At 31.4% G+C, this 15,256-nt stretch overlaps 2 protein-coding genes across 3 annotated transcripts in view; both read left to right on the top strand.

Moving 5' to 3' along the window:
- Positions 1-1,164, top strand: part of LOC109542890 — a 3,009-nt gene extending 1,845 nt beyond the window's left edge. The window contains exon 2 of the mRNA XM_019912345.2: positions 400-1,164. Within this exon, the coding sequence (XP_019767904.1) occupies positions 400-930 (531 nt within the window). The 3' untranslated portion in view covers positions 931-1,164. The remainder of the gene's footprint in view (positions 1-399) is intronic.
- Positions 1,165-4,086: 2,922 nt separating this feature from the next.
- Positions 4,087-15,256, top strand: part of LOC109542903 (short neuropeptide F) — a 28,271-nt gene continuing 17,101 nt past the window's right edge. The window contains exon 1 of one of the 2 annotated variants that reach the window (XM_048668425.1): positions 4,087-4,118. In XM_048668425.1, the coding sequence (XP_048524382.1) occupies positions 4,102-4,118 (17 nt within the window). In that variant the 5' untranslated portion in view covers positions 4,087-4,101. Of the gene's footprint in view, positions 4,119-9,100; positions 9,209-15,256 lie in introns of those variants that run through there. The other variant, XM_019912361.2, reaches the window with a different exon arrangement.

The following is a 15,256-nucleotide window of genomic DNA, read 5'->3' as shown; positions in this document are numbered from 1 at the left end:
GCAGTACATACTCCAGAGAAAAAATGTCGCTTCTTAAAATATATTTATATGTTTTAAAATATATTCATCTGTATCATACGTTGAAAATACAGAATATTAAACGAAATCATACACTATAAACCTTTGAAAAATGTACGTTGCAAAATAATTTCCTATAGAAGTAAATAGTAGATAAAACTTAATTCAATAAATAGCAAATACTGAAACCTTTCTAACAGAGAATTATTTCACGCAATTTTATTAGATAGCATTGTTTCGGACATTTGGCACATTCGCAATAACATTTGGTTAGTCCCAGTAACCGCTTAGAAAAATTAACTCTCTCAAATCAGTAGCTTTGCTATCCTAAATTTAATAAGCAAAACTGGAATCAACAAATCTACTAACTGTTTTTTTTAGTGGATGCTCCTAATGACTGAAGGATTATTTGCAATCAACAAGAACAACACATACTGGAGGCTGAAGACGAAAGGAGGTTTCCGAGTCCAAATCCATGTCGCTATCTTAGCCATCGGCTATGTTTTATCAATTGCCGGATTTGTTATAGTTTATATAAATAAGGAAAACAAGGGCAAACATCATTTTATAAGTTGGCACGCCTTATTTGGTCTGATAGGGTTAATATGTACGTGTCCTCCGGTAATCAATGGAACTGCATTGTGGTATAAAAAAGAGCTTTCGATTTCCAAACCGAGACTAGTTAAATTTTTTCATGTTTTATCGGGAACCCTGGCGTTCAGCTTTGGTGCACTAGCATTAGTATTAAGTGTTTACACTAAGTGGTTTGCAAGGAAGTCAGATCAAAGTCAAATTACGTTTTACTTCGGACTAATTGCGGTTACTTATCCTTTAGTTTGGGCCGTCTATGGACCTTCGGTTAAGTTAGTGAATGTGATAAAAGATTACTTTATGGGAGATAAAGAGGACTAAGTCGTCTGGATAATTTTAACTGAGATAAAAGGAGTGTACATAATAATAAAATTAATTTGCAGTTTTCTATAGTGATAACCTATATTTGATTTTTTCGCCTTTGATATTGCGCCTATATTGAGCCTTTGTTAATCATATAAACATATAAAATACTTAGCCCTAAATCATATTAAAGATTAAGTGAATATGTATATGTAAAAATGTGAAGTAGTTAAAATATATTATAACTTCATATTGCATTTTTAATGTGTTTCATATATTTACATTCACATCTGTACATTATTAACTTTGAAATAAAGTAAACATTGAATTAATTTAAATTAATTCAGTAATTAAATTGAATTCAGCATTTGAGAGAAACTCCTTTATTTCCAGGACGTGATTTTAGGGAAAATTTTTGCCAACTCTCGTTTCAAATAAATAACTAAATTAAAGGAGTCGCTGATGGCATACTCGTCAAGGTTCATATACATTTCAATTCTGGATCACCCATCATTAATTAATGTTTTCCTTCACGAACCGAGAGTTATATGTATACACTTTCAGTTGGCACCTAATTATATAGTTGGGAAATACATCGAAATAATTAAATGTTTAGAAATGGCAAAATGTTTTGTAATCACCTAACTATAACCTAAGAAGCTGAATAATATGTAGCCAAGCATATAATTCATATGGAGTAACTTATCCACTTATCCTTTTGAGGACTACTTAGTGAAAATAGTACTACAGTCGATCCAAGTCCAAGACCGAACAACTCGGACGTACAAAACGGGATCACCAAAAAATGTATTTACGCTTGGTCTATCAGCCATAAAATATATAAATCTCATTTCACAGCTAGAGTCTGGAGTGGATGATTTAATACTTGATAATATATACTGATTATTATATATTAACATTATTGTTGAATTGTGATTTTGCATGCATATGTTTTTACCATAAAAACGATTCATTCAGTATGTATATGTAATGACTTTTATTATATTTAAGACGGAAACCACCCTGTTCCCTTTGAACACCCTGAGGATAGCTTAAATATAGCCAAAACGTTGGCCCAGATTCTTCTAAATAAATGCCTTCAAGAGGGCCAAATTCCGGATGGATGGCAGAACGCAGAAGTTTTTCTTAATATCGAGAATTACCGGCCAATAAGCCTGCTGTCTCACGTGTACAAGTTACTCACCAAAATTATCACCAATTGGCTGAGCAGCAAGTTCGATGAGTACCAGCCTGTGGAGCAGGCGGGGTTTCGTTCTTGATTTACGTTAACGTTTTCGTGTCAGTGTTTAGCGGTTATTTCTGTTCTTAATTTTTTTTTTGAAAATGCTCAACAGTTGATTTTTTTTCGACACTGGCACGAAGCTGTTTCGTTTTTAATTAAGGAAACTTAGTTCTCAGACACCAAGTCACATTTTTGATGGGAAATAAAAATCCAGAATTTCATAGAAAATAAAAGTTTTTTATGTTCAATTCTAATGTATGCACCCTTCCTTTGGACAAACTTGTGAATGCTTTTTCCCAATCCGGTTAGATTACATTTGATTGATCAAAACTTGGATAATTTATTTGACTATATTTTTAATATTGGGCGCAACAGGAAAAGCACATAATAATATTAACGTAAGTTCTAAATTAAAAAATGCTGCCGTATATTTCAAATAGACTTGCTCTTCATGTAATGCTCGTACCCTAATAGCAGCGACTAAAATCCTGTAGGTTTTGAAAAAGCAAAATAAAATGGTGAGATTGATTTCAGACGCTCCTATGTTATCTTATCTTTTGGATAATTTGCCTTAAATTTTAGCGATTGTCGCTAAAAAAGATAATATTTCCATGTTTAAATATTAAAAAATTTTCATATCATAAAATGCACACTTTCAATGACTCCTTTTCAATTAAAGAGATCATAATGATAAAATGTTTGAATATTTTGAAACAAATAATCACATAAAGACAAGAACTTTTTCTAAATCGATTATTTTTACAGTGCGCCATAAAAAAAATGTTTTGACGATTGTTATGTATATTTTTATTGATGTTATATTTCAAAAACATTTACATATACACTTTTACTGTCATGTTCAATTTTTTTGCCGTCAGAATACTATAATTTATTGTGGGAACAGGATTCAATACAAAATAATTTATTTTATAATATTGCACGTGGTAAAGTGTGTTTCCAACATACTTTTTACTACTACGACTACGATTTTCATGATTTTTGCCTGTATATGTACGATTATCTTCAGAAGTGACTTGCACCCTTTCAGCATTATTGAAATGAGGTTGCCTTTTAATAAAATAAAGCTCTTTTAAATTTTCTCAGTTTTATTGGCAATTTTTTTACCTAAATTCGATTTTATTCAACCGAAAAGTCTATACTGGATACTGTTTGACGCTTTAATGGAGTGCGACAAACGGCACATTTTGGAAGCTTTTTTAGCTTCTATGGGAAAATATAAGAGTATTTCAGATTGCTAATGTAATTTATATAAAGGAGTACTAAATAACATGCCCTACCGTGGTACATGTATAACAGCTTTTCTCTGACACCCTGTAGATATTGGACTGAATTTATATCAAAAGAATACCACATCTAAATGTACTTCTAAATAAAGATTATTTCAATGTGCCCTTCAGAGTTAGGAAAACAGGCATTTAATTGAAGAAATGTAACAATATTCTAATTTACCACCTTAAATTTTAACCCTGTAAAGTCTGTAATAAGCTCGTCATGAGATATCCCAGCTAAATAGCGTATGGAATTTCCCAATTAGGATGTCTTAAAATAAACATGATTCAAAAAGTTGCCCAAACACAGGCCTGGAACAGTTATCCTCGACTATTTTATGAATACTTTCCGCATAATTAAGCGCACTTTTTGTCCTCCATTGCTGTATGATTTTTTGGAGTTTTAATAAATGTTTGTTTCATGTTGGATTATGTTTTTTCAGCCGCTTGGAAGTCCCGTTTTTCCTGATCCAATTGAGGGATCAAAACTTGTTTGTTTTGCTGGGATTTGCAATTATTTGCATATATGGTTGACGAAAATATCAGCTTCTACCAAAGTTTTTTTCTGAATAAGGGTAATAATGCCAAGCAAGATACTCATCGGAATTTAACGTATTAATTAGGATTTATCATATTGCTCTGATTTCATCAAGGAAAATGTGTGATCATACCAAGTAAGTTCTTCCAAAAGACGAAAAGTTTTTGGAAACAATTACATACTTCAAAATGAATGTTTGCAGCGATAGAGATACGATACAAGACTGGTAGGTACCTGCATGTAGACTGCAGACTTAAAATTAAATTTAAACTTTCTAGTATATACGAAAGCAAAAGGCGCGACTTGTCTTCACTTACGTTATTGTTACAATAACAGTTCGAACAGTCTGGAAGACATTCAGATTTATCGCAAAACCATTTGGGAAAAGGCATTTGTTGAACGTTATTTTAAAATAGAAGACCGAAGTAGGGCTTCAGCCACTTCGAAGTATTTACATTATTTAGCATTAAATACATATTTAGCAGAAATTTACGGCTATTAAATTACTAATTTGTGCAAAATATCGGGTGTACATGTTTTTAAAATTTGATTAATTTATCATTAAGTCTTTCATCGTTTCATATCTCAAGAAAAACAGAGTGGGTTTTCAATAATAATACAAATCTTTGTTTTAGAGCAAACTGTATTCGTATTATATGCGAATGCAAAATTTAAATTTCACTCCGAAAGTTTCTGGTTCTATTTATTACGTAAAGTTTTCTAACTTTATTAGAGTTTAATATCCAGAAAAACTTACTGAATGCACATGAATTTATATAAAACCATTAAAATAAAATAACTGAATATTCTAATTGAATGCTGAAATTCTAGTTTTAAAAGTGCACTCACGTTCTTATTGCTATGTAAATTTGCAGTTGAAACCGAAATATGCTACTGTAAATAAAGCACACTGACCTAAATCTAAAATTTAAAAATTTATAGGAGATTGGAGGCAGAATAAGCAATATTTTCTTGTCAATCGTCCTGGAGATCACCAAGTGTTTCAAGTTCATATTAGAACGACATTCTTTACTAAAAACTCACTGGAATATTTACAGAACCCGTTTTTGGCACATTTTTAAAAGTCTATTGGCATACAAAAGCCATAATCATAATACAGATAAATAAATAAAATACTGCAATAACAATAATAATAAAACCCCGACTAGTGAAACGCACAGCTTCGAATATTGTAACTTCATAAATTAATTGTCTTTGTATAGATTTCGAAATATTTAAAATGCACTGACATTCAATAGGGATGTAATTGCATCTGAAATTACGCTGCATCTGCATCTTTCGCCAACAAGAAATATTCCCTAACGAACACAGCCGAATGCTTTTATTTATTGGAGTCGCAGGAGCTTGGCCACCAATTTTATTTCATGGCATTTCGTTATCTAGTTTGCACGTGTTATATTTAGACGATAGTCAACTTTTGGGTAGATAATGTTAAGGATCGTTGGATTTGACCAGCGGGCTGTTCCAAAATTGTTGGCCAAGAATAATGTTCTACTTTTGTTCTTACATTATTTTCAATAACCAAAAACCAATTTGATATTCCGAGTGCCACTGAAAGGTTTAAACCATTTTTTGCAGCGCATAAACCATTCTGGACACTTATCTTACTTAGGGACAACAAAGTTTTGATTCAATTTTCTCATACTGGTTTTTAAGTTACGTCAATTTTAATCGCCCAGTATACAAGAGCTTCTATGCAATATATAATAAAAAATATATGCATATATAATTATTAATCTGGAGAGACTAGACAATTAGGCAAATTAGGTGTGTATTCTAACACAAAATATCAGGACTCCATCGTCCCAAAATATACAATTTTCCTTTGTCCCGGCTCGTTTATAGCTTTGGTCATTAGACCTAATATCATCCATTCATTTAGTTTTCCACCCCCAGATAAAAATAATATATGATCCACTTAAAGAGAAAAACTTAATTAAAGTGCGTTTTATCAAATTAAATAAATAAAGTTGACGTTTAAGGGCTGCAGTGATTAATACGCAGGATATTTGATATGTCCATTATGAACATGGCATATTGTTGATTGTTCAAGTAGGAAAAGTCCCCCACATTAGACCGGCTCCAATATCAGATGCACATCAATATTTTTTTTTATAGATATTTTCATTTACCGGCATTCTCAGAATGATCTAATTTGCTTTTATTTGCATTTAAATGTACCATAATAATGTTATGCGTTGGTTTTAAAAACAAAATTTAAAGCTATTAAATTCGTTCGTTTAAAGCTATTAAAAGCGTTAAAAAAGTTCGAATAATTCTCTTCAAGATTCGAGTTCATCTTTAGGATATTGTTACGGAAATATTTAGGACAAAAGTTAGAATTTTGTCTTTTACTGTTAAGTCCAAATGATATTTGAAACCACTGAGATTTTTAGCAAAGTTTAGAAAATGTTTACTATTTTTTAGAACTAAATATGGAATAAGTAACAGTCAAAACTAGTCAAATAAGAAATAAGTAAATACACAAAATATATTACATTTTCAAAAGTAAACTATTCAAATCAAGATAAAATTTAAAGAATTTATATAAATTAATATTACAGTTATAGATAGATTACATTCTCTTTTGGCAATGTTATGTGCAGAAATAACAATTCATGCAGAAGCCCTTATTTGGTCAAAAACTTGCTGCCGTTTAAGATGTTTCTAAATACACATTTATTTTAGTGCATTTGCTATAAAGTTAAGGCTTTTATTAGATAATTATCAGTATTATTATATCAATTATCATCACGGAAATGAATATTTCCGCATGTTCCTGAGAGCGACGAAATAATCGCCTTATTAAGAAGCATCTAGCGACCTTTTCTCAAGTTTCAGCGCTTTATGTTTGGCCATTGTGGTTGGATGTTTTTATAGCTTTTAGAAGGATATAAAAAGAACTTTCAGCTATAGGACTAGAGCCTCTAGAAAATAAATATAATTCTTTCCACATGCAAGGAAAGTTAATAAATGGGTATTAGAAAAAAACACGTTATGTTGGACTACCGATATAATTTCAAAGCCAATTGTGATATCAGCCGATTTATTTATCGGAACTTTCGGAATTAAAAATGGTCGTAAGTCACATTGAATTATGATGCTGAAGTATTTTGCATTCACACAATTCAGTGCTTATTGCAAAGATAAATTTTTAAATAGGCCAGTGGATTGTTTCGTTTGCCATTGAAATTATTTTAGAAAATTACTTATTTATTCGATTTCTGAAACCCGTTAACAGTTTAAAGTGTTACAAGTTACTGATATAAATTCTTTGTTGGGTATTTCGCGTCAAAACATTTTTGACTTAAAAAGAGACAGAATTTCCTCACGTCTTTTAATACAGATTGATAAATAGTTTTCTTATCTCGCAATAAAAACGAATTATTTATCAAAAATATTTAATTATTTATCAAAAAATCGTTTCGTTCTTATTGCGAGATAAGAGCACTATTTATCAATCTGTAATAAAAGACGTGAGGAAATTCTGCCTTTCTTAAGGTCAAAAATTTTTTGAGGCAAAATACCCAACAAACATTTTGTGAAAACATGAATCCGCCTCAACAATATAGAACTATCTACGTATCTAGTATCTACGATATGAATTCTGTTTAAAACTGTAAAACCATAATTTGAAAAAATTATATCGCCACTATTTCTACCATCATCACCGTCATTGCGAATTTTTAATAAAAAATTGAAAAAGTAACATGTTACTTCTGGAGCCGCATTTTGGAACCTAATGCTAAAGTGAACCTGCAACATTGTAACCAGTTCCAGAAAAATTACCGTTTAGCACACCTTTAATCCTATAGGGTTTTATTACTCCGATTAGGAATCGATTAATATTGTTCGTAAAGAATTCGGAACATTAATTAATTTTTCAAGATCAAATTTTTCTTGTCTTGTGGGACTGATCGGATATTGTATATACGTTAAAGCCGCTCGAAATCCTGGTAAACAGACAAACTTTTTTCCGGTCTGATCTCTCTTATCTTACTCGCACTGCATACGATCAGATTGCTATTGCAGCTTTCAGTAGATCATGTAAATATTGCAGAATCGTTCCAAAATTAAATCTGATTACTATTAAACTACATTTTCTAAAACTGATTTTCACAACATTTCAAACCCTAATATTGCTTAAATAAGAGACAATGTTTAGATACAAAGCTCTTTCGTCCTCATATACAAGATCTAATAAACATTTTAATAAAGATTGCATACTTGTTGAGAGTATTTAATTGAAATAAAGAGCAATAAATGTTAACCTATAGAAAATTACAGTTCAAGAGCTTATTCATCCATCAGTTTTGATTTTTTTGGTTACAAAAGCGTTAAGAAATTAATAAGATCTTTGCGTTAAATTTAGGCAGCTGAAGATCTAACAACATACCCTGATCTATCAACACAATAAAAAATCACCAAATGTCGGACGAATATCCACAAGCCAAGATAAGACAGAGACGATAAAAGAAGATAAGAAGACAAGCACAATAAGTGGTTTAACTGAATTGGGTTGTTTCCCGAAAAATAGTCATGAAATATTAACTACTGCTGAAAGCGAGATTTCTGTTAGTTTCTGTACTGTGAGATGAAGAGTTTGAATTTCTATTTGCATTTCTATCTGCATCTAACTTTTGACTCTCTATTGAACTATTGAATTATGCAAACATTCGTATTAGTGAGGATAATTTATCAAACTTATCAGGCTGATACGGCGATAAATTATGTTTTCACAACGCCTGCAAATGAAATTGATTTTATTTGTAAGACATCTTGGCGGTATCAAAATATCTCAAGTTTCAGAAACCAAAATTGTTGAGATTTTCTTCGTAAAGCCTTACCGGTCCGTTTTGTAAAAGCTGCTTAAAAAACCGTAAAAATCCTTTCATGAATGTGCTTGCTGATTTTTGGACTCAATAAATAAATGAAAACGTTTAGTAATTTTTTAAAATTATTTGTGGTATATTACGACAGTATCATCTACCTCTTTCGAGGGATTCTCGACGACCCACGCCGTTGACATCGAGCCCTAGAAAGGGCTGTGCGTACGCAAAGAGCGGCAATCCAAACTTGCCATCACCAGGAATATATAAAGCTAGAGACACGTTTATGAAACTTATCATTTGTGCGCTTTTCAACAGGTAAGCTAGTGTCTGACCCAGTGTCCGGAGTAGCTGACTTTTCAACTCTTAACATCCAGTAAGTGCAACGACAAAATAATATATGTTTTTCACATAATAATTTTTCTATTATTTGAGAAGAAAAATTTTTTTATAAATGTGCTTCCAACTCATTTATATTATTTTTACACGCAATTTGCGCTATTTTCTACCACTATCATAAAGTGCTTCGTTCCTTGATTGTTGCAAAGAAATTGTTAGTATAAATGAAATATTTTACAATTCACTATATTTTAAAAAGTTTAATTAACATGTTTTGGTCGAAATAGATAACTGACAATTGAAAAAAAACCAATTTCTTGGTAGCAAAATAATTATTGATTTTGCCATCAATGATTTAAAAAAAGGAACGACTCAATTTTTATAGTTAAATGTTTAAATATATAACTACTTTAGGCCTAAATATGCACATGAATGAAATTATAGCACATTTTGTCATTTATAAATGCAATAGAGACAGTGACAATAATGACATTTTCACATTTTCTTAAAAAACTTTGAAATACAATCTGTTCAAATTATTTATAGAAAGCATTTTATATTATGAGGTGATAATGCGCTAAAATTTCAAATCGCATTAAGGAAGCGCACCTGTTGTATTCAGCAGCGGTTTACAAATAATAGCTTTACTTAAAACAAGAATACAATTAAGAACACAAAGTCAAGTTGTCGAAACACATTAAGTAGGGCTTTCAGCGAATTACGGTCAGGAGCGAGAACAATTGCATTCCTCATTTTCGCAACTCTTGCTGCTGGCATCCGCTTTAATTCGCTTAAATATTCGAAATAAAGACACAAAAAGTTTAAAGTGCAATTCCAAATTTGACACCCTCACTTTTATTAATATTAATATTCAGGCTAAATGGACCTTTTGCAAATTTGTACAGTTTTCATTCAGAGAACTATTCAACTTAGGAAAAACGTTCTGCAATTTTAAATGTGCCGCAAAAATAATACTCGATTAAAATTACATATTTTTTAAACTTGTGCCATTTTGTAAGCTTGAACTTGATGTGATGTGTTTCTAAGTAGTTAATATTTTACAGTTTTATTATTTGGTAATGCCTCTTAATTCGTATCGTCGTAAAGTAAGATTAACAATCAAAGCAGGCAACGAGAGAACATTTATGTATTATTTATCCCCTCGTATTTGAAACGTAGTCAACCAGATAAATAACTGAGCTGCGAGATAAATAATTCAGGTTCATGTGCAGTATGACTTTTTTGTGACACTGGGAAACATGTACTTTTATTTGTCTTTACACCGCAATATTCCTTAAATAAACCAACATATATCGTGTTCAAATTTCATTTTATTAGATCCCATGTATTATAGAACACATTTTTTTATTAGAATTTAGAATGCCCGAATTAAAAAGATCATTTCCACGTTGCAGTCAAATTTTCCAAAACAAAACCCATCAGATTAATTCATAATAATTATAGATAACCTATGAGAAAGACCAACTAGCGGTTCACAATAATCAAACAATAATAATTTCTAAATGTAAAAATAAAACACTAATTCCAATAAAAGTATTTTGAATATTTCACATTATGCGGCCAATTTCAATCAATCAAGTTTAGCAACTTCACACTAGATCGGAAAAAACATTAAAAACGTGAGTTATGCTGGTCTAGGGACTGACACGCTATCGAGCTCGATCGTCTCGAGCCTACAATAAAATATCGGGTCACTGTTTTTTTATATCGTTTTAATCCTACTCTGCAAAAACTATACATATACACATCTGATACTCAAAATCATTATTTTATCTATACACTTGAATTTAGAAAGAATTTTTAATTTTTTAATCATCTAAATTCAAGTAAAAATCGCCGTTCCCACAAATTGTGACTATTTTACTTTTCTTACGTCAATGTGAAATGTACTTTGCTTGTACTTCCATTACAAAGTTTATTAAGCAACGAAGAGATTTAATGATGTTAACGTGCTCACTAAGAAAAAATTGCAACGTAACATGTCTGAATAGAATCCTGCACAAAACGTTCAATTACTCAACTTTAGAATTTCTTCCTTCTTCTCCTGCTTACGATATAAGTTGTGGGAGTCATGAATATAAAAAAGCATTTGATAAGAGATAATGGGCCGCCGGCTTAATGAATGCTACAGAGATTATTCCCACAACCCAGTAGATAGCGACATATTATGCATTCATAACAAAGTTTTCAGAAAAGTTTAATTATATTTACAATATTAGTATTGTTGCGTAAAATAAGGATTGTAAGAGAATTAGGAAAGAGGCAGTTTATCATGATTTTTGGACGAAATAATTCATTCATGATAAATCAGTCGAGTTTGCCCTATTCATCAAGTTAAACATTTTGTGGCTAGGAAATAAATACATCCACTTTCTAAGATGACAATGCTAATGGATGAATGTTCTTGAAATCATAAGTCTAGAGGAGTCAGATCTGAACTTCAGACTGGCCATGGATCGTGCTCTACTACATATGTTTCCGTAGGCATCTCCTTTCACTAAATCTAGTAAATCTAGTTCTATAGTGAAATTTTTATATGGGTTTTCTCATACCATTTCCTGAAATGTTAGTAGACTTTCAATTTGCAAACAAGTTAAATATTTACGACCTAAAAAATTAATTTCCACCTTGAAATGAACGTCCTATAAGATGATCGTATAGCAGAATTTTAAACCCAATATTATTACAATATAAGTTTTTACATTTAATTCGATTTGTTTTTATACTATACTAGAGCTACTTGAACAGTTGAAATATTGATTTGAGAAGTCACGGGTTTTGGGCACAATATAAGAAAATTGTCTGAAGTTTTGTGCATGTTTCAGTATCAAAAATAGGAGTTAATTTTTAAAGCGTAGAAGCCCTATTTGACCAAAAATTGGTTCCGGATTTTGTAGGTTTTATTCTCCTAAATGATGATACACATTCTTCTAAATCATGAAAAAGGTAACTTTTTTCGTATTCCTAAATGTTTTTCTGTCCAAAGGCGTGCAGGAGAGTTTAAATGCAACAAAAATTAACGAACATAATTTCAGAAATACTTACTTACCTTACTTACAACGCAATTTTTTCTTTTACATTTTTGACGCGAAAAAATGTAGAAGTACCATCTAGTATCCATTTCACATAAATAAATATAAGATGTATTTAATTATAATTGCTAGGAATGCTGTTAAAATGCACTGAACTAGAGAGTGATCAGAAGATAATTAAGCCATAGTAAGCTTGTATACAAGACCAATATTATTACAAATAGGAAAAATTTCCGACTCTAAATCATATATTAAGAAATAGGGACAACCTATTTTCTAACGATATTTCGTCTAAACGTTGAAACATCCTTATTTGCTTAGAAAACTAAATTTTAAATAAAGTAGCAGTGCTAGATTTGTATCTGTTGGAAAAGCCAAGCTTTTTAACTTTATACAGGCAGCTATTACTTGATTTAGTAAGCTATGCGTTACTACTCTGACATCATGATAAAGTGACATCAGATAGGAAAATACTTCTACCCCAAGCTAACCAGATTGCTTACAAAACGGAAATTTCAAATTATATCGCTGAATAAAGTGATCATTGTTTCCGATGATTCCGATGTAAAGGCTTCAAATGAGGTTTCGTATCTGATCGATAAATCTAATGATTTAGCGTTCATAAGTTCAGAAAACTTTTCAAACATTACTTGAATTTACTTAAACTCCATTTCTTAAATAATGTGAGGCCCGGATTTCTATTACATAGCTTTAACTACTTGCCAAATAAATTATTCAATGAAATGCATAATTGCAATTTACGAGTAAATAGAATAAAGAAAATTGAAGTTTTAAGATTTACAAGAACGCAATGTTTTTTAGGTCATAATATATGAGAAAACTGACTCCAACTCACATAAACGGTGGTTAAGCTCAAGGGATCTGCTAACATGTGAATCTAGGGATTTCGTCATTTCTCGAATTATACAATTTAAAATTGTTTACTATAAACCAGTAAAATCTAATATTGTATGAAAGCTGAAAGTGAAACGTGTAGTCCCTATTCGAGGATGAAGATAATATAGTTAAAAACAGTAAATGTCCTTAATTAAAAGTTTTATCCTGTAGGTTTGACTTCAGGCATTACTGCCACTTAAAAAATATGCTCTTTAGCAGTACGAAAATTCCTTAATTGGAGTAATGGTACGTTTGAAGTATGAAACTTATCTATTTGAAGATGGGGAAGCATCCATACCCATTTTTTGAGCTTTCTCTCAGGTATTAAATTTGCTGCATTTCCACGTGCCAGATAAAAAAAATCCACCATTCTTAAGGTCGACTTTATCAATTCGCAAGTGTCCGCATCGAATATAGAATTGCGTGGCATTAAACGCAACATTCTGCACCATGCAATCTTGTTTCGCTTATTAAGCGATAGTTATCAATATGGATTTATTCGGCATTCTGCTCGACATTACCTATTTATACAACAGCTGTGATATTATACGGTTGATGCAGATAATACTAGAGTAAATCGCTGCTACGCTGTTTGCATTTGACCCCAAGTATTAAAAAATCGGGATAAATCTCACAAAATAACATCACATGTGTGTAAGCGATATTTCAATGATTTGGACACATCGATTCGTTTGAACTGACCCACGATCTATTTTAAGAGTCGAAAGTGGGTGCCAGTTTAAAAATGTGTCCATACAGTAGCAATAGTTATGATTGATGGCTCAGTCTGAGGTCCTCAAATAGACTGTGTTTAAGATCGTTAGAGCAACAATTCTTCTCAGCGTCTTTGGAAGACTTAGGCTCTTCTGCTTCAATCATCTGTTCTGAGGATAGAGAAAATGACAGGAAATTCGTGAAGTCATTTTTTTGGAAATAGTATTGTACAAATAGATAGTTTGCAAATTCAATTCTTCCAAAAGCTGTGATGTGAGTAAACATTTTTTAACTACGTGTGAAATAAAATGCTCATGCAGCTATGGTGCAACCTCATGAGTACCTCTGAATATAATTTTTCGAAGACGGTTATCCTATCTTCGAATTTGTTTAGAATTTCTTTTAAACGTGCAGCTTATGTTAAACCTTTAAATTAATGATATAATTCAGATATAAAAAAAAGTTGTAATCATATTTTTTTTATAAAGACTGCTTTCCAGTTTCTTGAGCTTCTGACTAGCAACTGTAACAGTTAATGATTTGTGAATCTACATATTTGAATCATCTGCAAGCTGAAGTACTTAAAAACACATTTCCCATCTGCAAGCAAGAAATATTATTCAATGGGTCATCGTTGCAAGCTTAAACACAAGCTAATTTTAAATAAATCGATTAGTGCCATACAGTAGAAGAGCAAGGGCTACATTTAAAAATGTCATCATTTTGATCACTAGGTGTGGTGAATAGGTAAACTTTCAATCCATTTTTCCGAATTTCTTAAATTTATAACGGTGGAAGCCGAGACAGTTTAGTAAGTGCTCGCCCATCTTTAAAAAGCGATTTAAGGTCAATTTTACTGTGTCCTATATAATCTGAAAGTGTAAATTGGGTCAACAAAAGTAGCAGAATATTTGTGGGGGGTGATTGGGCCAAAAAATTCGATAGTTCGAAGTTAAGGGTTACATCATAATGTGGATACATCCACACCATGTTAGTAATCACAAGCAACGTAGCAAAACTTGAATTATGGATTTAATTATTTTGTATTTCTTTATATTGTGAACAATTTTCCTGCAAATTTCCATTTGAAATTTATTATTTTAACGGCTTTAAATAAAATAATGTTCAAATGAAAAAAGTTATGGAACCATGACGCTTTCAGATCAAACTTTAAAACCTGCTTAAAAAGATAGACACATTAAATACATTCATCAATCTAACCATCAAAACGAACAACAGAATTGGAGTATTTTTAAGTTTTTTGGCATTCCGTAAAAATATAACTGAGAACCACCTTTTTTTACAAACTTCTTTTTGGGTGTTTCGCCTCAAAGACAGAATTTCCTCACGTCTTTTATTACAGATTGATAAATAGTGCTCCTATTTCGCAATAAGAACGAATTATTTATCAAAAAGTAATC

This window comes from Dendroctonus ponderosae, unplaced genomic scaffold (assembly GCF_020466585.1).
Source record: "Dendroctonus ponderosae isolate FM_Combo_2020 unplaced genomic scaffold, Dpon_F_20191213v2 Dpon_F_20191213_7, whole genome shotgun sequence".
Taxonomy (NCBI): Eukaryota; Metazoa; Arthropoda; class Insecta; order Coleoptera; family Curculionidae; genus Dendroctonus; species Dendroctonus ponderosae.
Note: the sequence above shows the minus strand (reverse complement) of the source record. Positions and strands in the feature narration are given on the sequence as shown.